General features: G+C 42.4%; 3 protein-coding genes across 3 annotated transcripts; 1 reads left to right on the top strand and 2 right to left on the bottom strand.

The window, feature by feature from the left end:
- Positions 1–1,851: 1,851 nt before the first annotated feature.
- LOC133004900 (calcium-responsive transactivator-like) lies at positions 1,852–7,867 on the bottom strand. The gene is made up of 10 exons (XM_061074455.1): positions 7,799–7,867; positions 6,918–6,994; positions 6,741–6,825; positions 6,304–6,436; positions 5,694–5,930; positions 4,810–4,974; positions 2,766–2,858; positions 2,501–2,620; positions 2,281–2,408; positions 1,852–1,878 (listed from the first exon to the last, which is right to left on the bottom strand). The coding sequence occupies exons 1-10, from the start codon at positions 7,865–7,867 to the stop codon at positions 1,852–1,854; spliced, it is 1,134 nt and encodes a 377-aa protein (XP_060930438.1).
- A 1,134-nt stretch (positions 7,868–9,001) lies between these two features.
- LOC133004899 (protein LSM14 homolog B-like) lies at positions 9,002–11,052 on the bottom strand. The gene is made up of 8 exons (XM_061074454.1): positions 10,932–11,052; positions 10,691–10,854; positions 10,448–10,577; positions 10,136–10,330; positions 9,935–10,021; positions 9,697–9,849; positions 9,389–9,520; positions 9,002–9,297 (listed from the first exon to the last, which is right to left on the bottom strand). Exons 1-8 carry the CDS (start codon positions 11,050–11,052, stop codon positions 9,137–9,139), a joined length of 1,143 nt encoding a protein of 380 aa, XP_060930437.1. The 3' UTR covers positions 9,002–9,136.
- A 1,516-nt stretch (positions 11,053–12,568) lies between these two features.
- On the top strand, positions 12,569–23,872 carry taf4a (TAF4A RNA polymerase II, TATA box binding protein (TBP)-associated factor). Its single transcript, XM_061074445.1, has 15 exons — positions 12,569–13,425; positions 14,744–14,898; positions 15,702–15,824; positions 16,540–16,692; positions 16,847–16,969; positions 17,208–17,297; positions 18,008–18,232; positions 18,335–18,458; positions 18,856–18,973; positions 20,559–20,728; positions 20,851–20,981; positions 21,098–21,223; positions 21,439–21,495; positions 21,585–21,704; positions 21,814–23,872. The coding sequence occupies exons 1-15, from the start codon at positions 12,798–12,800 to the stop codon at positions 21,979–21,981; spliced, it is 2,511 nt and encodes an 836-aa protein (XP_060930428.1). The 5' UTR covers positions 12,569–12,797; the 3' UTR covers positions 21,982–23,872.
- Positions 23,873–26,692: the final 2,820 nt, after the last annotated feature.

The following is a 26,692-nucleotide window of genomic DNA, read 5'->3' as shown; positions in this document are numbered from 1 at the left end:
ATTCATATTTGGATTATAGACACCAAACTTGGCTTCTACCCGCTCACACTCTATCTCTCTCTCTCTTTCTTTATCACACATGCAAACACAGACACAAACAAGTCATACGAGCCACATCAGTGATTACACACGACAGAGAACTGGAAAATACTTGTCAAATCGTACATGTTCAGGTCACAGTAAAATGAAACACTGACACAGATTCATTGTAGTCGAGAGAAGCCTGTGATTGTCGCTGTTGAGTGGTACATTGTTATTCAGCTGTTTGACAGCCAGGTGTCTCTCATTCTCGATTAACCCTGCAAAATGACTGCATCTGTTGTGCTCATTCCCCACTGAGGTATGTCGAGTTTCTACAGGATATACTGCAAAGCTGAACCCGCACACAAATAATCCTTTATAATCCATATTAATGATTTAACTGGAGGAAACTGAGACATTTTCTTTTAAATCAATAAATCTGCAATATATGCCCACACTAAATGATAGTTGGACAGACAGGCAGACAGATGATGAAATCAATGTGTAAAAGAAGGCAAGTCACCATCTAAAAAATAAAAAATAACCTTCTATACCCCTTTGTCCAATTGTTAGCATTACTTATACATTAATACAATGCAGATGATTGATAAAGTTTTCACTGACAAAAAACAGAAGGGCTGAGTTTTATGTTCTGTTCAGAAGACAGATAAATAAACAAAATACAAATTTCTGAAATATGATGCATCAAAACACATTCCATAACATTAAATAAACATAGACGCTGCAATGATTATAAGTCAAGAAATTACAAACAGTAAAGGGAAAGTTAATAAGAGCCAACCTCAACCTGACTGACTGTGTGTATTGCACTTTTTAAAGCCGAGGTGCAGGACACGTGACTGTTCCTGTGATACTTTGGCTTTTTGAGGATCATTTGTTTAAAAAAAACAAATTAAACAGGCTCAAACTGCACTATGATACGAAATATCAAATAATACACATACTGTCACTGCAAATTAAACTGTGAGACAAAGGAGCAATCATTTAAATGAAAAATCCTTGAATGGTAGTATAACACCTCTGAACTCTGTGCGTCTGTACAGGGCAATGCCACTGCAAATATAAAAATACAACCACAGCGTCTGATCATCATGGACAATGATAAACACACTTGAGTCTTGATCAGTGAACTATCAACCATGTAGACATATGTAGAGTGAAAACACGTAATGTTCGACCACACAGCAACACGTCACAGTTTGACTAACATGGACAAACCTCCCCGATCAAGTCAGGTTAAAGGACCAAACGTTTTCAGCTTCGTAGAATTAATTTCCATTAGCGTGAGATAGAAGAGTGAGTATACGGGAGTCGAAGCAAAATCTGGACGGAGTCTATTAGATTTATATTAAGGAGCGTTTCCCTCAAGGCCAGTTTGCTTTTTATAGCCACAGTCTCACAGACCACAGACTCGCGTCTCTGTGCACCAGAAAAGAACAAAAAGAAAGAACGGCTTCTATAATGAAATCAAAGCGGAGGATAAGATAAAGATGAGCGACCAGAGACAAAGTGAAAGGCAAAGACAAAGAGAGAAGATAAGGACATAGGCCGGATGCTGAGGTTTATCGAATTGCGTCACTGCTCCTTTTTAGTTCTTAAATTCCTCGGTCAAGGAAGGTCAACATTAACCTTGTTTCTATACGCTACCTGATAAAAAGCCAAAAAGAAGCATAATCTTTTTTCCCTCTGCATAAATGAAAATCAATGTCATGATGAGAGAATAATAAATGTGATGCAGCCAGGTCTTCTAATCCACAGCTGAGCTCAGTGCATCTCATTCTCTTCCAAAGCGAAAACAATGTGGTGTGTTTATTGCTGATAATTCCCATACTGACCCTGCAACGCAAGATGATTCACACTGAGAGGCTGGATTGGACCACAGAATACATCCCATAATTTCTACATGCATCCGCTTTCTTAATGTTTTATGCAAAATCATATGTGGGAACAGGATGCAAGGTTTTAGATCATTGGGTATTATCGTAAAATGTTGATCTTAGTAAAAAGTAAGATCAAGAAAGTTTTTATTCCTTAAATAGTTAAACTATAGTTATACAGTGTGCACCTGCATGAGCAAATATTTTTACATGGAAAATCAGATTATGGCATTAAGCACCTAGCAACTATGTTTTCTAACTTAAATAGTTTAAAGTTGACAGATTTTATCATCTAAAATGAGCCTTTTGACCTGTACCGTATACATTTTTGATACATTTTTAAAATGCATTAGTCATGTACCTGTTCATAAGCGTAGGGCCTCTGTGTCTGTGCACCAGGGCCTCCCTGGGACGAGCGGTAGGTACCATACTGTTGGCTTTGACCCTGTTGATACTGTGCATACTGGGAGGATCCCCCCTGGCCAGGCCCTGCGGAGGAGCGGTTACACTCAAGATACTTGCTCATTGTGTTTATGTTTGTTTGAATGCACAAAATACTGTAGGATCTAGATTGTTCTAACCGTATCCCTGTGGCCCTCCTGTGTAGCCTTGTTGAGACGAGTACTGCTGTTGGCTGAAGGTCTGCTGCTGGCCAGAGCTCTGCTGATACTGGGCTTGCTGTTGGCTGTACTGAGAGTTTCCTGGAGGTGCACATGCATAAGCATCTGTCAGCTATTACATCTGTGACTTAGTCCTTTACCAAAGTTTTTGGTTGGAAAGCCCTCAGACAAACGGTGGCATGAAGGTTCAGGAAATTACACCTGATAAAGACAAAAAGCTTGTTACCTCCTTCGTAGTAGTGCTGTGAGGATTCATCGAATGACCTGTCGTAGCCTTGCTCGCCGTATGAAGACTGTTGATATGAGAACTCTCCGTGACCTGCAGGGAACAGGATACAACACATGCAACAAACATGCAATTCACACGTGTAAAAACAAAGTAAAAACCACAGATATTTTATGAGGCTTCTCAGTTCAGCGTTATGCACAAAGCACAAAGAAACACCCCGAAGGAAATATGCATTCTCTCCTGAACACGACTGCTAGAGAACTAACTGAAATCAGAAATTTCGGCACACCAAAAGGGACAGTATGGACACAGAAGCTTCAGCACTGGTGTAAATAAGTCTAAGGCCTGTGGGGTTGCAGTAAAAAGGAAATGGCCTGACCCATAATGGGGATTTGTGTGTTTGAGAGCTGTGCGTATAAAGTTTATGGATGTGCATGATTACCATCAGGGTAATCCATACTGCTCTCTGTAGAACTCGTCTTGTCCCATAGGCTGCGCCAGGTCACTTGGACAATTTAGGTTCTCTGAAGGAGTGTGTGAGCATGTGTGTGTATTAATAATATTAAAAGTTGCAACAGATAATTTTGTTATTTGACAACCTTCTTCAGAGTCATCGTTTAAATCTGAGGCAAAAAGCGGGGACATTTTTGATAGATTATATTATATATTATGTATTATTATCATATATTGGAGCATTTTATTGGAGGGGGATGTAATAAAAATGGGAAGAAAGTTTATTTTTGCCAACGCAAACTTTAGAGACACTAACTAAAGTGGACCGAATAAATAATTCCGTGGAAGGATTGTTCAAGATGTAATCTGGATGAGAAAATGAGGATTGCAGAAATCCAGCTATCAGGGATAATTGGTTCTCTGCTGGATGGTGGTGGAAAGTCCAGATTCCACTTCTTCACTTTCCTTTTAAATTTTATCTAAAATACTCAGGAAACCAACAGAACAAAAGAAAACTCTCTTGAAGATGCAGCAAAAGACCCCAGCAAAGTCTTATCTTCTCTCCAAACCACAAAGGACCCAATAGAGTACAAATACAGAAATGAGCTACAGGACGAATAAAAAAAACAAAAAACACTTTCATAGCAACAAATCTGACATGTCCCAATATGACCAAGGAGCCACAGTTGAAACAGACGCCCTAGCAACAGACCCACAACCAATCAGGGATGAGGCTGGACGAGTCACCTGGGTTAACTATGGACGAAACAATTCTGAAACGCGGTTCTATTTGGAAACCAATCACCCAGTCATGCAGGGATAACGGTGCACCAGGTTGAATGAGGACTTACAACCACGGGCCGTTGCCCTGGAAACGGTTTCCCATTCTTTTTATATATCAGAGCTACTATGTGCCTCTTCTTCAAAAGATACAACAGGGCAGGGTGCAGCTATTATTAGGCACACGCTGACATAGCACACATTTAGTGACTTACAAAGACAGGAACTTAATGGGATGTGAGTGATACATCGCCAGTCTGCCTCTTAAAGCGGCAGGAAGGCAACTGGGATGGATTCATTAGTACACTTTTAATACGGCTCTCACTTTATGGTGGCTAATTAATACCATAATGCAGTGAAACTACTTATCAGGGGACAGAAAACAGCCGTTCCAACGACCAGTGGATGGTCCAAGTGGTCCCACAGACACTCACGTCCACCCACAGATGTATGCCATCACTCAAACACACCACAAACAAACCAAGCCCACTGTTTAAAGAAGACGCATTGTGCTTTTTCAGATGCTCTTTGGTGTGTTACGAAGGTTTTTGTGTCGTGTTAAAGTTGTGCAAAGAGGGAGCTCCTCTTCTCCCTAGAAAACGCTGAGATGGGTTGTCAGCAGTCTGCCCGATACTTCCAGGGAATTGTGATGTCATGTTATATTTGTATGATGCAGACCTAGCAGCTAGTCTGGCAAGGAGCTAGAACAGCAGCGATGGACAGTTTCAAGCAACAACCAAATCAAATTTGTGAACCTGATTGGGAGCATTACACGTCTCCTTTAACCAGAGTAGCATTGATCACCTACCTTGCTGTGAAGAGCGGTAGGATCCAATGGGCCTCTGAGTCATCAAACTGTTTCCTTGACTGCCCTGACCCATCATGCCCATGGCCTGCTGTCCCTGATAGTGTTGGCCCCCAGCCTGAGCTGAGGAGTAGTGCGGAGTGGCAGATTGTTGCTGCATCATGGAGACTAAAGGAAGGAGGTGGGATTGTGGAGAGAGCTCATACATTAATATGCACAGAAACACTTTACGTTTCAGTATTCAACCGCATACACAAAATTCAGGGAACTGTGCAAGGTTAAACTGACAAATAAACAAATGTAGGAGGAGGATCTTGCCAATAAGGGCACAGGGATGAAGCCAAAATGGGTCCAGAGCAGTCAGTGGCCTCTTTAAAGAAAAATCTTTTTTTGGACAAGATGCTGCTCTGAAGAGTAAATGCAAACAAAGCCAGTGAAGTCAGTGCATAAACAGAGGTGCAGGAAGTACACACAGACATCCAGGGAGAGGAGGGCTGCATCTCAGGGTCAAGGGTCAGAGATTAGAAGAGGCCAAGCCTGAAGCAGAAGGGAGGAGGCGGCACACCTCCCTGATAAACTGAATGTGTCTGGTTGTTCTGATGGTTATACTGCGTCGATAGGTCGGATTTACAGATCGCTGAATGCATGTTAGCAAATGCATTTAAGCAAGATTGGGGGGGAGTTCGTCATGGACACAGATATTTTAGAAATCATCCAACTAGCTATGGTTCAACCTTGAACATTATTGTCAACACTCCCTTCCTCTCAAATCATATTCCCAATTCTTGCATCATAGCAAAATAAATAACAAATGTGACTTCTTGTAGCTTAACAGTGTTCCCTTCCATAGAAAATCTGATTCCTGGGCTCTTCTTCCCCTGGCTCACCTTGGTTGGACTGCATGTTGAGGTTGCTGCGGGAGGAGGAGGAAGAAGAAGAGGAGGAAGAGCCATAACCAGGGCTCTGAATCATGCTGCCCTGGGAGGAGGGTGCAGCATGGCTGTAGTCGGAGGTCGAGGAAGAGGCCAAGCCACCGTAACTGCTGGCTGGCAGGCTGAGGGATGTGGAGGGAGGAGCCGACTGCCTCTGACTCGACTGCTGCTGCATGGGGGCATGGCTGGAGCCTGACGACACACACGCACAGTCAGAGCAGCCAGCACTCGTTCCCATGTGCTGCCACATGAGTCATGGCCCCACATTCAGTTCATCTTTTACAGACGTTATGCAAGGATGGATTCATGAGAGGAGTGTTCATGATGTGTTTAGAGATGGATGAGAGGAAATAAAGGCTGCAAAACTTCCTATCAGATGATTGTGAGCCCTTAGAAACGCAGGCAATAAAGAGGAGAGGCAGATACAACAGCATGACAGACCAGGCATGCTATTGTATCTGCAGACCAACATGCGGCAATGTGAGGATCAGACAAGCTCTCAGGACAGAGGACAGACAGCAACGGTGAGCTGTGTTATGGTCACACACCAAGTCTGAACTCTCACCATTGCTCATCTGGCTCTGCATCATCGATGTGGGGGCCAGTCCCGGTGCCATGGTGTCGTTGAGGTTGCTGGGAGCGGGTCCCCCACTCTGACCCATCCCTCCAGGACCCATTGGCATACTGGAAGTGGGAGGCTAAAAGGATGAGACTCATGTTTAATAACTTTATTGGCAGTCACAACTTAACGACAATGTGGTCGTAAAGATTTGTTTTACACCGTCTGCATCTATATTTGCTGTTCACCATTCATTGTCCTTTACTCATTCCTGTTTTGACTCAGTGTGCTGTAATGTTCACATTTAGAATAAAAGAGGACAAAGTACATGGAAAGCAGAACGTGAGTAATTTGTTCCAGAAGTAACTTCCTTTAATGTCATGGAACGGATTTATTTTAACGTTAAGGGAGAATATGATGGAAATGGTTTGATGAGGACTCACCGCAGGTAGAAGTGACTGCATGTTCTGATTTGAATCTGCTATTGTGGCCAAATAAACCAGGTTTCTGTGCAGGACCTGCTGATACCTGTTGAAACACAGCAGCTTTAGTTCATCACGTTTTCCTTAATGTGACATTTACAAAGATTTGGTCAGGAAGGGAGAAAAGGGGAGACTTACTGTGTGCATTCAGCCGTCTTCCCTTTGCTTTGGTAATCCATTATACATTGTATTAAATAATGATTTTCATCCAGCATCTTTGGGAGACAATAAAACAACTTAAATTCTATCTGAAGCCAGAGTGTATTGGTCCATTATTCACAATGACACGTCCTTTTCAGACATTAGAGTGATCATGTCCTGGATTCTGAGAACTTCACCCAGCCTGGAACATTTTTCTGGGTCAGTATCATTTCTTTCTTTCTTTGGTTCCATAATGGAGGCAAATCAAATAGCAGCCTCTGTCTTTATTTAGGACACCGCTTGAAATCTGCTTTCATGGATCAGTAGTGCCTCTTTTTTTTTACCAGGACGTTTCAGTCAAGGGTAAAAGCAGCAGGAGATGATCGCGCGGTTGTTGCTCAGTTTCTCTTCACCCTACACGACCCTGCCTTTACACACACTCAGATTTTCTTCCAATAAAGCGTGTCCAAAATAATATGATCAGATAAGACGCTGTGTGCTGGTGCAACCTATAACAATCCACATAATCCAGCAAAAGTGCTGTGATTTAAAATGTGCAAACAATAATTTGAAACTGATCCATTTCACATTTCAAGAAAACACTAATTTGTTGAGGTAACAAACGCGAGAAATTGCAGCATCACAGGAAAGCGCTGTGCGTAAAAAGCGGTCGCCTGCTCCGTCGCACCGTCACGGCTTTGTTTGGTTTCGCACCTTCTCTGAGTGTAACGCTGCAATACCAGTTGCCATTTCTTCAGATGTTCACCACTTTCATTGCACTGGCGACGGATTGTCACTCCCCTACCATCATCCATCCATCCATCCATCCACACGGACGGACAGGAGCGTCCAATCCGTGCGTATGGATTGCGGTTTACCTTTTGAATCGTCTGCTGCGTCACCTCCCCTTTACTCCTGGGGCGCGCCGACGAAAACGCCACCGACATTGTCATATGTGAAATAAAAGCGCCTCTTTTACTCGAATATTTATTATATTGAGCGCTGCCCTCTATCTGGTTGGGTAGTTTCTCTATTACTGGGAAATGGGGGTATTGACAGAGCCAGACTTTTATTATCAGGGAAGGGAAATTGGAAAAACAGCAAATGTCTCTGAATCCAATTAAAGAATTAACTAAGCTGAATGTGTTTTTCATGGCGTGCGTGCAAAAGATTGTGTATATTTAACTGCTACATGATAGAGTAAAATCCCTCTCCCTCTGTTTGTGGTACGGTCCAGACAGTGAGTAGCCTACCAGCTTCCTGCACTGTGGAGAGGTATCCTTTGATTCATTAGAGCCAATCAGTCCACATTGTGCGCAAATGCATGGCTGCAAAAGTTGTTTTTAAACAGAAAAAAAATATAAATGTATTATTCTTATAATGGAACCACAGTCCCAAACCATTTTTTATAATAAAACCTGACACATTACTTGAATGTGAAAGAACCTCAGCTCAGTTCAAGTGACAGCAACAAAAAAAAAAATCCACAATTAAACTTCATTTGTTGTATGTAAAGGTGAAAAATGTTACCTCTTCCGAATCAAAATACAAGGAAGGTGTCTACCTGCAACAGAACATGTGTTCTGTATGGTTCCACCCAACGTTTCCATGTATTGATATGATAATGGTTACTTCTGCACAAAGACTATTGCAATATATTGTGTACTGTATAGTGGCATCAAAGAATATGAGACTAGCGGATTCAGCATTTCCCCCTTTATTTACATTATTCTCACTTGTTGATTCAATACGACAGAATAAAGCAGTGTTTTAAGTTCAGTTCATTTTATGTTAATATTCACAACATTCTTTAATGAAATATAATTAAAGTGACAAGTATTCAAGATGCAATACCCTACTTTTTGAAAATAAACAAATTTTAGAAGTGAAAAAAATAAATTCAATATTCACTTCCATTTAATAATTAAAAAAAAGTATATATATATTCAGGCAAATATCCTGAAGGGAAGATTAATGTGCAATGCATCCATATTCAAACTGGAGACAGATGAAAATAAATCTTTGTAATGCAAATTGAGGATAACTGACTAAGGTGGAAAAACAAAAGATCATTTTTCATACAGTGTTAACAGAACTGCTCATCATGACAAAACACGCAAAGACAGGTACGTGGCAGCAGCCCCAGTAGTTATACACAGATAAATATTTATAGGAGGATGATTTTGCTTTACTGCCCTGGTATCAAACACTGGCCTTTACATCTGTCCACTCCTGCTTCTGTAAGGAGGTGGAGCAGTGCCCCGGCCTCTTGGTCCAGTGTATCCACCTCTGAAGCCACGGCCCCTCAGGAACCATCCAGGGACCCCGAACGTCTCCAGATTGCGCTTCCGCTCCTCTGCCCAAGTTAGTCTGAAACAGGTTAACGGCAAAAAGATGCACAAAACTATAGATCTACCAACAGACCCAACTTGTGTTAGGATAAAAAAAAGAGAAGCCAGGAGTTTACCTGAACATATTATCAGATGAGATGTTGTCAAAAAAGGACTTTGCTTTGTCGTAGTAGCATTTTGGTCCAAAATGATCATACTCTGCTGCTGAGAGCAATTCTTCCTTTTCCTTCTCTTCTACCTGATGTCCATCTGCAGACAGAAACTCATGTCATCTACCCTGGAGGCCATATGCAAAACTGCTGTAACCGTCACTACGTTGACCAAATCTGCTGCTAAGCCTCTATACAATTTATGTTATTTTGAACGATTGTACACAATCACACGCAGGAGATGAAAATAGATGCAGTCGTTTGCATTGAACCAACCTTTCACATTCATCCTGCCCTGCCCCTTCAGCTCCTTAATAAACTGTGCATTTGAGGAATCAAAATCAAAGTCTGTGTCAAACTTCAGAGTGGGAGATGGTATATTCGCCGCCATCAACTGTCCGCGACTGGAGTTCCTGCGCCTCCGAGGTCCTGCAATTAATAATTCTTTAAAAATCATTCTTAATAGGAAATTCAGGTTTTTTACACCTTCACCAACATGTACATTAATAATTACCTTGTCTTCTTTGGGATGGTGGCCTGTTTTCATCATTCTGTAGCCGAGCGTCCTGTTGAGGTTTGGGCACAGCTAGGCTGAACTTTGCTTATATAAAAAAAAAATAGAAGATTGTCTGGAGTGCACTCTCCACATTTTTCCAGACCATTAAGTTATATTAAACACATTTAGGCTTTTATCATTGCAATCCTGCATGCTTACAAGTGGCTCCAGAGACCCGTGAGGTTTTGGACCCCTCTCCTCTGGTCCTTTGGGGCCACCTCCTGTCCCACCCCTGCTCCTGCTCCTGGGATGCAGACAAGCCTCCCCTCTGCCTATATCTGTCTACTTGGAGGGTTTGAACAGACTTTTCCACCATGGGGCCCCTTCTGACATGCAAGCCAGGAAGCACAGGCCCTGTATGGACAACATAGTAAAATAGCCCAGTGTTTAAACAAGTTGCATATCGGGATGTGAGCCAAACTAAAGAAGTAGGGTTAACGGTTTACAACGAATTTCTACTCTTTGACTTACCAAGGCCAAGAGCTGCAGCATACTGTTGATTAAGCAGAGAGCCGGCAGCAAGCTGGTTGTAGGCGGGCATCCTCATGGGACTAAATGGTCCAAGAGCTGAGCAGATGCCTGAAGAACCTGCACTGGATGACTGATTAAAAGAGGTTAACACTATTAAACTCACATTTTATGAATCTTAATATACGGTTTCCACTTCAACGTTATCGCACTGTGTGGGCTGTGAGCCATGCTGCTCTGGTATACCTGTATTATCGCAGGGTCTGGAGGCAGGCTGTGATGGGATCTTGGAAGTTCACACAGAGATATGTCCTTAATATCGCTTCCCCGAAAAGTGATGTACTCGTAAACATCATCTTTGGGCGGCGTTGGTCTGTCAGTGAGTCGTCCCTCCGTTCCCAAGCACTTGACTAGTTAAAAGACAACGTTTGAGACAAGTGTGCAAAGGTACAGCCATGTTGAATGAGTCAGGCCCGCCACCACTCACCTTTAGCCAGCACCACTGTGGAGTTGACTTTATCGATCGTGTACAGAATCCCCTCGTAACGATTCTGTGCTCTTGAGATTAAACCTATTTTACAGCCTATGTACGGCTTGTCTAAACTCATGGCTGCAGGATGCTCAGGACTGCTGCGTGCAAACCTTCTCCACACCTCACATGGTGTGACAGCGTCCACACCACGGCTCCAACCAGGAAGCATTTATAGGTGTGCACACGTGACCTGAAACCACGCCCACAAATTGGCTGGGACGCACCTGGCAGAGTGACGTCATGCACCAATCTACTATCACTTTCACTGCTGATCCGGATTATTTGGCCCAATTTAGTTTCGATTCTTCAGAAACACTTTATATAAATAGATAGATAGATAGATAGATAGATATATAGATAGATAGATAGATAGATAGATAGATAGATAGATAGATAGATAGATAGATAGATAGATAAATAGATAGATAGATAGATAGATAGATAGATAGATAGATAGATAGATAGATAGATAGATAGATAGATAGATAGATAGATAGATAGATAGATAGATAGATAGATAGATAGATAGATAGATAGATAGATAGATAGATAGATAGGTAAATAGATATATAGATAGGTAGATAGATAGATGGATAAATAGATAGATGGATATAGATATATGGACAGATGGATGGATAGATAGATAGATAAATAGATAGATGTACTCTATTGATCCAAAATTGGGAAATTGCTTTGTTACAGCAACATGTCATCACTTTACATAGAACGAAGGACAAAAGACTAAATACAAAAGATGACAAAAAGAGGCAAGTGTGCGAAATTGCAGTAGTTGTTTGCAAAGGTATAAGAAGGAACATGATTAGAATATATCAATATAAATATAAGATGTGCAGACAAATTAATTCACAGTTATTGCAGTAGGAGTCAGAGTTCTGGTGTGGACAGAAACTATAGGGCTCATAGTTTGGAGAGTTCTCCTTTTGACAGAGGTGAGGATCTTTACTTTGCACATGTCTCTTGTGTTGACTTAAACTTATTACACAATCATTCCCCTGGTGCTTATAGTATTTTTTATACATTTACACTTGCACCGCAGCCAATTCCTTGTATGTGTAAACCTGCTCTGCAATAGATCTGATTCTGATGCTTGTCTGGAGAAGATAGCAAGGAAGCAGCCATTTTGAGTCCTCTGGGATCCAGTCAGTGAATGCTTGATGCTTGGACTCTGTGTGCAGCTCAGCAGGGACATGTTGTACTGAGCAGAAAGTTTGTCAGAGAGTTTCCTCAGAGGGATGAAGTCCCATCAGGTGCAGCAGCTCTGAGACGAGAAGCTCTGTTTCCCCCTGGTTCTCCCCCACACTGCAGGATCTATCTCCCTGCACGAACCAATCACAGCAGCCCACGGAGCAGCGTCACGGAGGCCGCAGCCAATCGGCGCCCGCGTCCGCTGGAGCCGAGCGTAGCCGGGGGTCAAAGATGGCGGCGGGCTGCGAGTCACTGGCTGATGTGTTTACTCGGCGGAGAGCTGCGCGGAAAAGTAGCGAGCGAGCTAGCGGGAGCCCGTCACCTCCACCGGGCAGTCAGGGTCCAGTCTGCGGGAGAAACGAGTCCTCAACTCGGCTGTAGGTAGAGAGTGAAGCCCCATGGCGGCGGGAGATGGGACTTTCTCAACTGGAACTCTCTGAAGCGGAGGAGATCTCTGCCCGCTCCGGTTAGCTTCACGTTAGCTTGTTTTTGTTTTTGGTTGCTGGAGCTAACTTGTTTCCCGAGTTGTTTTGGACACCCCCCTCCCCTTCCCCGGGAACAGGAGTGCGTGGAGTTGTGACGGGCGGAGCAAAGGGGGGTCCCACGTTTTCGAGCATGGATGGGACCCCATCACCGGCGGGACCGAGCGGGACCCCCGCGCAGAGCCAGCCCACCTCGGCGGCGGCGGCCAGCGGAGGCGTCGGGGTCTCCTCTCCTCCTCCAGATGGGAAACCTGCAGCTGCTGGTGTTGAATCTCTGAATGGAGGCTCCGTGGTGGTGAAGTGTCAGATCCCCGCCAGCAGCCCGCAGGCAGCTGTCACACGTGTCAACAACGGACCTGTCTCTGCGGCATCCGGTGCCATTATCCGGACTACTCCTTCCCCCTTGCCCTCCCCGGTGATCCCCCCTCAGCCCGTCGTGAAAACTGCCCCCACGGTCACGCTTGTGAGGCCGCCTATGCAAACTCCCAGCGGAGGGACCCCCGCTCCAGCTGGGCCAGCAGCGGCCGGATGTGTTGTCAACAAGTGGGACTCCACAAAGATGGTGATGCAGACTTCAGCTGCCACGACGGGCTCGATCGTGAGGGGCCCGACGGTTCTGCAGAACCCGAGGACCTCGGTGCAGATAGCCTCCGCTCCTACTCAAGGGGTCGTGCGAGCCATTGCTCCCCAGGCGCTGGCCCCTCGACTCACTCAGCCCCAGGCAAATGCCCCAAACATCCAAAACATCCAGCTCCCTCCAGGTAAAGTAGTCACCACCTTAATGGCATGAATGGTTTTGTCCAACAGGTTAGACAGGATTTATTATTTCTACTTGACACACACAGTCCACTGGTATCAACATCATTACTACTTCCCCTGTCCACAGCAGTCCAGACATGGTGTGGTGGTCTTGACCTCATCAGAACTCAACCAGTCACATGGTTTCCCCCTTTATCTAAACTCAGTGTCTCCTCAGCTTTACCTGCCTCCACTCATGAAGCTCACAACTGTTGCGTCACTGCTGCTCACAGCTCTGCAACTCTCCTAAATCCTGGAGGAGAAAGGAGAAGTATATAGGAGCCAGCTCTACATCCCCTGTGACACAGAGACCCCCGGCATCAACATCATAACTCCTCCCCTGCCCTCTCCTGCCCACAGCAGTCTAGATGTATCGTGGTCCTCATGACATCATCAAAATGTACCCAGTCACATGATTTCCCGTTTTCTCAGTGTCTCAGTTGGTCCTGCGTCGACACATGTTGCCCACAAATGTTGCTTGCCGGTCTGGCACTGCCTCTGTAAAAGAGTTAACAACTCTACAAACGTGCACATGTTTGTCCATCATAGTCTGCCTGCTGCTCACAGCTCTCCTAAATCCTGGAGGAGAAAGGAGTAGTAATGATTTTAGGGTTAAATGCACAGGTGAGAAAATGCCCCAAATATCCAAAACATCCAGCTTCCTAGAGCTAAAGTGAAAACCACTTTAAGAGGATTAATGGTTTTCTCCAACAAGTTAGACAGGATTGACTCTTTAGGCTGCAAGCAGCAACAACATAATGAGATATCGTTATAGAATAATCTGATTGTCTTCTAGGGCCACAAGCAGCTGATTAGATAGAAATGTTCAAAGTACTAATTGCAGACTTGATTAAGAGCCCTGCAATACATTCATTATTACAACTTTGTCTTGTCAGAGACAACATCAAACTCTTCTCATATGAACAGCTATTTACTGCAAAAATATTTGGTATAAGGAAGTATTAATGTTTGTGAATGGAAATCAGCTCTTTTTTGGAGACCAGTGTATAGAGCTGTCCCAACCAGAGGATGACTGGTCTGACTTAAACAGAACACAACGCACAACATCATTAAACAACAACTTTTAAAGACATGTGTTTCCTCCTGCAACTCTGCAACTTCTTCAACGCTCTGTAAATATGATCAGGGGTAATGCATCAATACACCTACAGATGAATAATTCATACGACCACATGTCAGAAACTTCTTCCATATGCTCATACAGTATATTGATAAGACTGATCAGACCATCTTAACCCCCCTGACTTTTGCCTCCTGCAGGCATGGTCCTGGTTCGCAGTGAGAGTGGACAGCTGCTGATGATTCACCAGCAGACCTTGGCTCAGATGCAGGCTCAGTCGCAGTCCCAAAGCGCCATGACGCCACGACCTGCGGCCCCCACAAGCACTCCACCGGTCCAGCTCACTTCTCTACAGGTAACAGCTGAACACATGGTCACAAACACAACATGTGACTCATACCCGTTCGGTAGTGATGCACTGATCTGATTCACTGGATCAGAATGTATGTAAGTCATAATCCTGAAACAGGAACCTTAAAAGAATGTAAGTGTAGAAATATCTTCTCTTTTAGTTTGGAAATGATCGTACTAATCATCATCATTTAGATCTGTTCTCTGGCGTAACCGATATCCTGAGTTTAGGTATCATTAAAGCCTCCCATCATAGTAACAATATTCACAGTCACAATAACGAACACACTTTGAGTTGTCACCCTGCAAATGTTTCAATGTCATAATTTAGACACACTTTGTTGCATCATGTGCAATTTTACTGTCGGATAGAAAACAAAAATCAACCAAATGAGTTTTTCTTGTGCTAGTAAACAAAGGCGCCTGGTTCATTTGATGCATTTCACTTCAGTCTGCAGTCTGATTTCATTATATTTTGACAGATGGTTTCACATGCACGCTCTGGCTGAACGTTAAAGGAGCAATCAAAATGAACAGGCTTTATTTAGCATACGTGGAGTTCTGCATCCAACGTTAAAGTGAGTTAAGGAACTGAAAGAAATCATAAAAAAAGATAACTCGTTGGTAAAATTGCTACACCTGCGTCAAATAATTGACTGAAAAAAACCCAGAGTAATTTATTTGCTACTGAAGTGAAATACAGCATATATAAAATGCAATTATGTAAAAAGATAAATCCTAAGTAGTGCACTGTTATTTAAATTGTCATGTACGACACCTACTCTCATATCTCCTGCTGTTCTCCAGGCTCCAGGCGCGGCGTCGCTGCTGACTCGTTCCGTGGCCCCCACCACTATCATTAAACAAGGTGCCACAGCCCAGACCACTGTGACGCCCACCACCAAACTGCAGAGGCCGCCCGTACTGCAGGTAAAGCCGCCACTATGTAATCACCTGTGTAGAATATAAAGGCAGCAAGCACCAAAGTTAAAGCAAACCTGAGATATCCTGCTGATTGGCTTTATGCTGCACTTTTGGCAACAACATCATAATTGCTCCCCTGCCCTCTGCTGCCCACATCAGTCTAGACATGGCGTGGTCCTCATGACCTCATCACAACTCAACTAGTAACCTAGAATTAAAAAGTGTTATTACTCTTTTTACCGTTTGATGGAGGATTAATGGATTTTTCTTGAACAAGCTAGATAGATCTCCGAAACGAATTGGAATGCGTGATTAAAAAATATATATGTGTTGCTCGATTATCAACTTGTTTTGCCAAACAACTGCATTGAAAGGCTCAGCTTTATGTCAAGGCTTGAAGATCTGGCCTTTTTGTCTGCTTACTGGTTCAATAAATCTTTCTCTTCGTTGCCATGGAAATTCCTTTTTAAAGGTTTATACACTTTTCACTGAAACATCATTAGTTTTCATTGTCTGATTTGCACATCCCATTGTTGTTGGGAGCTCTATTGTAATGTAGCGATGGAAGAGGAGAACTGTAAAGCTCCAGGGACTGGATGTTGTATACAAAAGACAAACCTCTATGTCTTTCCTGTAAGAATAAAATTGACGGACATGTTATTCTGACCTTGTCGTTTTCCTGAGTCTCATCTCATGGCTGCATATTCACTGACTCAAACAGAACACCATCATGTTGGGAGGAACGGCCGCCACTCCGGGTCAGCCGCTAGGAACGTCCACCACTGTACAGCCTGGATCTGCAGCCACACCTGTGACACAGAGGGCCGGGCCCCTCAGGGCCCCTGGGGCCTCCACTCCAATTGCTATCACAGCTGTAAGAGAGAAGTACTAACCTCGAAAATTGAATAATTAACCACACAGATTGTAATTTTCTAGTGTTTTGTGTTGTGCTCTATATTTCTACTGTAAATTAAGTGTATGTGTGTGTGTGTTTTAAGAAAAATTCAGTTTGTTTGTGTGTTTTGCAGGAGACACTTGAGAATGTGAAGAAGTGTAGGAACTTTTTGTCCACGCTGATCAAACTGGCGTCCAGTGGGAAACAGTCCTCTGAGACCACAGCCAGCGTCAAGGAGCTGGTCAAACAACTGCTGGTAGAGTTTTTCTCCCTTTTTCTCATCATATCCTTCATCGCTTTCTCTCACCATCTGTGGGCCCTACGACTTATTCCCCTTTCCTGCACCCATTTTGTTTATAAAGCAAATGCACTTGCCCCCACCTGAGCACATGGGTGTGTTGCTCATCCTCTCTCGTTATTCCTTTGGTCTGTTTTTCCTTAACCTTCAAACTCGTTTCTGTTCTAATTCATCTTCTCCTTCTATTGTACAACAGGAAGCAAAGATAGAGCCTGATGATTTCACCAGTAGATTATACAAAGAGCTGAACTCGTCGCCACAGCCGTACCTTGTGCCTTTCCTGAAGGTGAGATCAACAACACACTCGCAGATAGAATAGCTGGTATGGCATTTTATGCTTCTAGTCCTCTTTTCATCAGTTCACCTGCACTTGAAGGCTGTGCCCTGCGTGACAGACAAAAGCTGCATTCACACATGCATTTCAACCCTGAACCTTTCTATACATTACCTGGAGGAGCTGAATGTTTGAATCCATTAAACTGGATGTTAAACAGACTCTTCTTTCAGCTCCCTAGTACAAAGTCTGTCTAATTTCTCATATCCAAGGCAATGTGCAAACAGATAAAGTAACAAAACGATGCAATGGTTTATTGATTGATAGATTTTTAGATAAAAACACATATTTCCAACATGGTCACAGGATGTCATGAAAAAAACATACGTAAAAAAGGATCAATAAAAAAATAAATAACTAATCCACAAACAAAATAATCTTAAAATCCTAAAAGGTACCATTAAATCCTAGAAGAAAGCAAATAAACCCACATCAAAAATTGATGAGTCTTGTTTCCCAGAACAAGAATGAAAGAAACTTGATGTTAGACATGGCAGATCATTTATACAGACAGTAGTAATTTGTCTCATCACAAATTTGGAAATTGTAATATTATTGTGCCAATGCAAAAGTATCTACAGTAAAAAGTCAAATAAATAGAATACATGTAAAAATCCATTACTCCTGTTTATTTAATCCGTCTGTCCTCTGTCCTCCTGCAGAGAAGTCTCCCTGCACTGCGTCAGTTGACCCCAGACTCGGAGGCCTTCATTCGGCAGAGCCTGCTGCCGCAGCCCAGCACTCAGGCTGCCACAGCCTCCAAGGCCCTCACCGCTGTGGTGCTGCGACCTCCACTCTCCACCGCCACCACTGCAGCCACCAGCTCCACCGCGAGCAAAAACACAGTCGTCAGCCTCACTCAGACAACTCACAGCAAACCAGGACTGGTAATATGTCTGTTTAGTATCTGAATTCAGTGATGGGCACGCAAATAGTAAACAAAGTGTAAAAGTTTATACTTCTGTTTTTGTTCTTGTGTCTCGCCACAGCAACAGGGGACTATAGTGAGGCCACAGGTGACAGTGGCTCAGTCTCCCATGGTAACACTCCGAGGTCAGCCTCACAGCCGCATCATTGTGGGCCAGCCGCAGGTCGTCAAACAGCTGCAGACAGGTGTGACACTCTCTTACTCTTTTTTTATTTCTTCCTTGGGGATGTAAAATCAGTGCCAATGAATGTGAGCACTATTTTCTTTATTTGACGTATCATCCAGTCTCCAGTGAGAATCGGTGGTGAGATTTAGATGCTAAACAAGTTAATTAAAGTCACTGAACAACACCCAAAAAATACTTTGATTCACCCATTAACTATGTTCCATTCAGTAGGGCTGCCACCATGTGGGTACTGTCTGTAACTGCAGGACAAAATCCTTAGACAAAGATGTCAAATACAAAATCTGAAATAATTATTCTATTCATGTTACAGTGCATGTTTTTAAAACAATTTTAACTGCAACTACATTTTCTTACTCACAGCAGCAATAATTTGACCGTTCCTCTGTCTGTGTTAGTTCCGGCTGTGAGGCACATGTATGTCCCGGGGGCCAAAGGAGTGCAGGTGGTCAGTCAGAGCCTTCTCACTGCCGCTCAGAGGAACAAGCTGATGGAAGCAGGAGGAGGAGCCTTCAGGTTTGTCACACGTTCAGCTAAATGATGAATAAACATTGGTCTCCAGTATCATATTTTCACTATCTTACATCCTTAAAAGCAATTGAGAAAAGGCTTAATGTTCTTTTTCATATATTTGATGTTGGAACAGTGGTTAATCAATCAAAACTTGTGACTTATACCTGGAATAATTAATTTATTAGTTTACCATGCAACAGAAAAGTAAGCGTTGAAGTTTTTCAGTTATTATGAAGTCATTTTAATTAATTCACCACTTCCAGCTCACAGAAGATTTGCAGCTTGACTTACTTACGTGATGCAAAAATAATCGTTAAAAATCTGAATTTTTTTCCCTCTACTTGCTGACATTTTATCGCCCAAACAATTAGTGGTTTAATTAAAAATTGCGGCGTATTGATTTACCAGAAGTCAGACAGAGACATTCTGCTTTAAATCAGGACCATACGCTTCTATGCTTTCAGATTTTATTTATTGGAACATGAACTCACCAGTGTCGAACCAGACTTTTAAATGCACCCCAAATTTATCGCTCATTCAACAGTGCAGCTGTAAATACTTAAGTAGGCTATTGTGTGATGTAAATGAGTCAGACATAGACTTTAAAACTCTTTGATTCAAGCGCGCCGGTTTATTGTCCTTGTGTTTGTCTCTATTTGACCACCCTTGTGTTTGTTGACACATTTGCTAATTAATGAAGTAATTACGTGAATTAATGACCTCGTAAGCATCAGTGGTTTTGTGTAATACATCATGGTCGTTACTCCTCACTGTCGAGACCAAGTGAACTAACTATCTCTGCTTTTACAAAGATAGATTCAAGCTTCAATGAGTAGAAATGAGTCAGCAGACAATAATATGTACATTAGATTGTACAGGTGTAGCTCAAAGACGGGTTTATACTGTCGGACAAATATGGGGCTGTGCAATGTGATAGTTTCGGCTCTGCCTTGTTTTAACTGGTTGCCTGATCAAACTGCAGAATCATAGTTGTGATAAAACAAACAAAGAGTGATTTCCTTAAACTGCGTGTTTGGATATACTGGCGAGGAAGTAGGACGCGTCGGCACAGACAGTTTAAATCTGCCGAGACAAATCAGAGTTAACTGCTGCATGTGTCTGAAAGATGTATTCTTTCAATTACTCTTCTCACCAGACGCCTGCTGTTATTTGCTTTCTGTTGTTTATGAACCACGGGATGTGCAGCAGAGATTTACTCGCGTGTTGTAACAAATATGTCCGCACTGTTTTATGTGATTCTAAGATCTTTAGAGAAATGAGATGGTCTTAAATTAATCCAGTCTTTCTTTCTTTATTACATTGATCTCGATTTCTTTAAATATTATTCTCTGTCCAATGTAATTCTTCAACTAGGACTTGGGAGCACCAGGCTTTGATTTTTGGAAAGCAAAGTATAGTGGCTTCAGGAATAGCTTAAATATTTACGTTTTGCTTTTATATATGAGCTCTATTGATCCTTTCAGCATTGATTATTAATAACAAATGCTCACAGATGAAAAAAGAGATATCAGTTTTAAGCCTCTTGCTCGTGTTGCTGCTCATCGCATCACTTTCTGTTCTCTTCCAGGGATGATGATGATATCAACGACGTGGCCTCCATGGCAGGAGTCAACTTGTCGGAGGAGAGTGCCCGTATCTTAGCAACCAACTCTGACCTTGTTGGCACGGTGACTCGCTCCTGCAAGGACGAGGCCTTCCTCTCCACCGCTCCTCTCACCCGGAGAGCTCTCGAGATCGGTGAGACACACAAACCGAGGAGAGCACGTGCGGCTCGTTACTTGGTGTTAAAGGGTGATTCTGGCTCATTCTGCTCAAATCTTAATCCACCCCCCTCCCCCCCCCCCATCTCATTTTGACAGCTAAGAAGTTTGGTGTCAGCGAGTTGGGCTCAGATGTGATCAACTTCATCTCCCATGCTACGCAGCAGCGACTGCAGAGCCTGCTGGAGAAGGTGTCCCTCGTGGCGCAGCAGAAGAACGTCACTTTCAAGGTGACGGTTGATTACCATCTATTTTAAGTGAGAGTTGCCATTTACTCTGCTTCAGCTTCTCATATCGGGTCTTTCTGTTCTTCCTCGCTGTATCTTTATATAAATCTAACCTTCAGGAGGATGAGCGGCACGTGCAAGTCAGCGACGTGCGAACCCAGCTCCGGTACTTCGAGCAGCTGGATCAGGTGGAGAAGCAGAGGAAGGAGGAGCAGGAGAGAGAGATCCTCTTGAAGGCTGCCAAGGTAAGATTCTATCTATAGCAGCTCTATACGATTCTGTCATAACTGCTTAGAGAAGGCGAGTGAGTGATCTCAGGTCAGTGTCATTAATATACATTTTGCTCGGCTGCGAGACAGCAGATATGCTAACGATGAGTGAGCGGATGAATAAAACAATTGATTGAATAAATTGAACATATCCATCTTGAAATATTAACATGTCCTCTGCATCGCCGCAGTCTCGGTCACGACAAGAGGACCCCGAGCAGCTGAGACTGAAACAAAAGGCCAAAGAGGTAAATATATGCTACCGTAAGTGATCGTATATGATTGTATTCTGATGAGTTGGACTGTGCGACTGATCCGAGTGCGATTCTTCCTCCAGATGCAGCAGCAGGAGCTGGCTCAGATCCGTCAGAGAGAAGCCAACCTCACGGCGCTGGCAGCCATCGGCCCAAGGAAAAAACAAAAGATGTACTCTCCTGTTCGAGGTGCCAGTGCAGAGGTGAGGAACATGGAAGCATTTAATGCAGACAGGTTTTTTTTTTTTTTTTTTTTTTCAAATTCACAAAAGAGCTCATTAAACTTGTGTTTGCTCCATTTCCACCTCCCAGGGCTCCGGGTCAGGGCCCTGCCAGCCCGCGGGCTCCGGTGGAGGCGGCTCCAGACAGTTTATGCGACAGCGTATCACCAGAGTCAACCTCAGGGACCTGCTCTTCTGCCTGGAGAATGAAAGAGGGACCAGTCACTCACACCTACTCTATAAAGGCTTCCTCAAATAGCACCCGCATTAGAGTGACGAGTCGAACTCAGTGGCATTAAGGCGGCAGAGTTGACTGTCAGCTCAGACCCTCTCTGCTGGTACTGTGATCACTCCGCAGAATATGGAGACGCGTGTTTGTGGGAAGTGAATTATCTGGAACGCCGAGGAGACGTCTGCTTTCAAAAGCCTCTTCAGCTCTCAGCCCTTTTGTGTTTTCAGCACAGCGATGGAGCAAATATTGAAACTTGGCCCTGATTTCAGCGGGAGCCTCTCAGCTCGCTTTGCTCTTCAGAGACCAGTTGCACTCAGCCGCTCTTCCCTCATGCACTGCCTCACGCTGCACAGCAGGAGAAAAAAGTATTTTACCGAACTGAGCTCTTCAGATTTGAAAGCCTTGTCAGTGTCACTGAGATTAACGTGCAACATTCATCTGCAGCCTGATATCACAAAGCTGCAGTAATTCAAACTTTCTCGACCACGACGACATAAACACTCTGTTAAAAAAAAAAGTAAATAAACAGAGGTTTTAATTTATCTCACGTTTATACCTTGTATTTTTTATTTTTTTTGCAGTTTTATTGCTTGTGGATCGTTTCACACGGACTTACTTTGACCCCTCATGTCCTTTGCTGAGTTGCCTTGTTCAAATGAAGCCATATGAATTAGACTGTCGTTCAGCTCATGTAACTTCATCTCTCCATCAGCTCGTTCCAGATTTGTCGGATGCATTCTTTATTTTGTTGTTTGCTTTTTTTTGTGTGTGTCTTTGCTTGATTGGAAACCGAAATAATAATGTATATCATCTGCGTGCAGCAGTTTAATCCCACACGGTTACACATGGTGTAATCACAAGGTGTTAATATCTGTTGGTATTTGAATTGCGGTGTTTTCACTGTGGGAAATCCTGATTGTTTTTTTATTATTTTATTTGATTCCAGCACAGTTACAATAATGTTTACTTATCATCCCTGCTGATCATTTCTGAAGCAACCATACTGAGTTTTTAGTTTTCCCCCTACAGCCTTTTTCCATTCATTTCGTAAGTGATGGCAGACAATTCAACGTTCTGTTTTTAATATCCTGGTGCCATTTATTTAAGATCCAAGAATAATGAACCGTGCACTTTATGAAATATTACTGAGGATTTGGGTGTGTATGCTTATTCTAAAACTAATAATTAGAACTATAAACCAATATTCCTGCCTTTTTTATAAATGTCACACAAAGAAATTCCAATCAAAATGTACAATGTTATTGTAACTTCTGGCTAAAATGTATCGGGGCAGGATATTAACTCAATTCAGTTATTTTCTGTTTGTACCATTGGAAATATATTAGAAATTGGTTAATGTTACCTAATAAAATCATGTATGGTGTAATCTGCAAGTGATTTAAAGTTTCCACACTGTGTAGCTCATGTGATATAATATGAAATTTAAGAAATGGAGTATAGAGAAATCCCAGTAACATACTTTAGATCGCAATCCCTTTTAAGTAAATCCCACATTTTTCAGTGAAGTTGGAGCATCTTCATTTTTATATTTGATTGGATGACTGAGGTCAGGTCGGGTGAAGCAGGAGGACTGCACTTTGACACATCAGTTTTCTAAGGACAAACTCAATAACTTTCTATATTTGTAGCGCACATAATTATAATAATTATAATTTTCGGACTTTATACCTTTTGTCGTTTAACAGCAGAGTGTTTATGGGTAGATTTTTATTATTGTATATACGTAAGTTTGCTATTTGTTGATTTATCAGTTCCCAACTTTACAATGAGAGAATTTGGGAGTTTTTCATACACATTCATTTGTCGAATAAGACAAATAAGTGATGCTCTCTTGCCAATATCATGTAAATTTTGAACAGCCACTTGTTTATATGTAAATATCTGAATTGCTATTTTATAATGGATTGAGAGAGAATGATCTCTATTAAAAAAGAAATATCTTTATCTTGAGTGTCGTGATTATTGATGACATCATTGTGTTCACTCACACATTGGGCTTAGTTTGCTATGTCATGTCCGCACTGTTAATCCTAATTTATCTTATCTACCATAATGAAATAATCCAACAATTTCAATCAGCACATAAAAAAAATCTGAATTATATCTATAGCAATTTCCCGCATATTCTTATTCTTTGTTGGCGTCTTATCATTTAATTTCTTCAAGCTGTTCGATCAGATCTTATCATACATCTGAGAGGTCGATCTTAATTGGTCACTGCTTCCAAACGCAGACATTTCCAGTCTCATTGTGAATCCTTTAAAAATCCAAAATGAACATTCAGTCATTTTATAAATACTTCAGCCCTCTGTTTGAAGCAGAGGAATTTGGCAGCACACCAGCTCATCTGTGCACGAAACCTGATCATTTCAAGGATTCCATTCTTCTCTAAGTGCTTAAAAATATATTCTTTATGTCCTACACGACCATCTCTGACTGGGTTTGTGTACTCCATAATAACTACATCACCAAAACGCCACAGAAAGAGAAACGCTGTGTCATAACAGACTCATTAGCGGCTGCACAAATTGCCAAAATGCAACCTCTTGCACACACTCCTCAAGAAACTCCCCGTTTAATATCCTCCTCTATTAAAACGTATTCAGCAACACTGCAGAGGGAGCGTGATGAGGCCAAGTCCTCAAAATAAAAAATAATTAGGAGCCCATTACTGCTGGATAAAATAATACATTACGCACGAATTTCCTTCCTTTACCTTGAAACATAATCAAAAGATGTTTCTTTGTACAAATAAACAAGATTTGTATCTCTCTACTTCAGTAGTTCTGTTTTTCTACCACAGATTAAACTGTAATCTTCAGTTTTTTTTCTTGCATGTGTTCCTTCAGATGATTAAAGTTTAGCTGAACTCACTCGGGGCACTTTTAATCACTGTAAATTTATTTTATGCCTCTTGAATTTATACCTCGGTGACAAAACAGGCCTAAATCACCGGGACCTTTGTCTTATCATGTTCACAGAAAGAGGCAGTAAAAGTCACATTTGTATGAGTGGTGGGAGTGAGGGGGGGAAGCTGTTCATGGTGTAATAGTTACAAAATTCCCTCATTATTCACTCAGAGGTGTTCTTTATGGATATTGGATATTTTAAAGTGATGTACTGCCCAGTGAGAAGACATGTGGAGCCCTTTGGAAACAGTTTCACATTCAGTCTACTTCATCTCAGATTCCCTCTATGGGTTGTTTTCACCCGTCTCATGGTTTGTTTGCTTTTTTAAAACAGGATTACGCTAAAATTTAAATAACTTCTGTAAAACTGGACGAATGGGACTTGGGCCAAGAAAGACCCCTTCGAATTATAGATCCAGACAAAGGGACCATATCTAGGGAACTAATATCTATGAGCGTTATGTGCAGCACCATCAAATTTAAAGGGACCGTTTGGCCTCTGCGAAGTTTTGGTTTCTGATTATAGTCTCTTGATTTGTTGTGAAAATCTCATTCATCACCGACTGGTTTGTGGTCGGTGACTGGAACACACCGATCTGAAGTGAGTCGGGATGGCTCCACAGGGGGGCACTGTTGCACCACCTGGCAACCACACTCAGTATAGTTCAGTAGAGGCATCTGCTGCCAAAGGCCTGTGTGACCTGGGTCCATAGAAATCACATGTTGCCATATGTAAGAGGTGGGAGAAAAAGTTTTACCAGCAAAAGTCATTTCTTTTTGATGCACAAGGTGAAAAACAGTAACTTTTGTTTCTAAGGAAACCAGCTGCAACGTGATTCTGTGCGAGTACTGACTTCCTGACGTCTGCTTTGTGGAGGATCTGAGAACACAGACACACACACACACACACACACACACACACACACACACACACACACACACACACACACACACACACACACACACACACACACACACACACACACACACACACACACACACAGGCAGGCAGATGGACATCTCCGTTAAGGATCACACCAATGCACTTCCATCTCTTCCCTCATATTTGGTGGATTTGAGGCTTAGGAAGTTGTTTGCTCTGCTCCCTCTGCAGACAAGGTATCTCATGCCTGTTGTCGCCCAAACCGTTGTCTGGGTTGTCTGGAGATCCAGGCACGGGCACACTCCTAAGTCTTCTGCAATATGAGTCGTCAGGCTGTATTTGCTTATGTTACTCTGGGACACCAAACTCAATTCCACTGCCTTGTTTGATTTTGCATAATGAGCGGCTGCTGGCTGGGATCATGTGTTTGAGTGACAGCCGTGAAGATAAGTGAATACGTTTCACATATTCTGATGGATTTTTTTACTTTTACACTCTAATGGCTAAAAAACATGGAGAGCCAGTTTCTACTGAGCTCTGATGTGTGGTTGAAATAAAGTGGACACCTGCTGCAGGTGATTATAAATGAGTTTAAGAAATATTTAAAAGTTATAAAGTTTGAAACATAAATGATTGTTCATGGCCAAGTATAAACTATAAACTTTCCTATATAGTTTGTGTAGAATATATGTGCCTACAGAAATAAGTCATTATTTATGTCCTCCAACTTAAACTAGGATTCAATATGTAGTTTTTATCAATAATTTCAAACATATGCTGGGTAATGTTTATATTTTCGTTATACAACCATTGATTTATAGTTACACTTCATTTTATAACTCATGTACAAAAATACTTAATAGTTCCTAATGCAGTCAAAGAAAAGGAGAATAATACGTATTTTTGTAAAAGTTAATACAGAGAA

Source organism: Limanda limanda, chromosome 7 (genome assembly GCF_963576545.1).
Source record: "Limanda limanda chromosome 7, fLimLim1.1, whole genome shotgun sequence".
NCBI lineage: Eukaryota > Metazoa > Chordata > Actinopteri > Pleuronectiformes > Pleuronectidae > Limanda > Limanda limanda.
The sequence above is the reverse complement of the archived record's forward strand: the minus strand, read 5'-3'. Positions and strand labels throughout refer to the sequence as shown.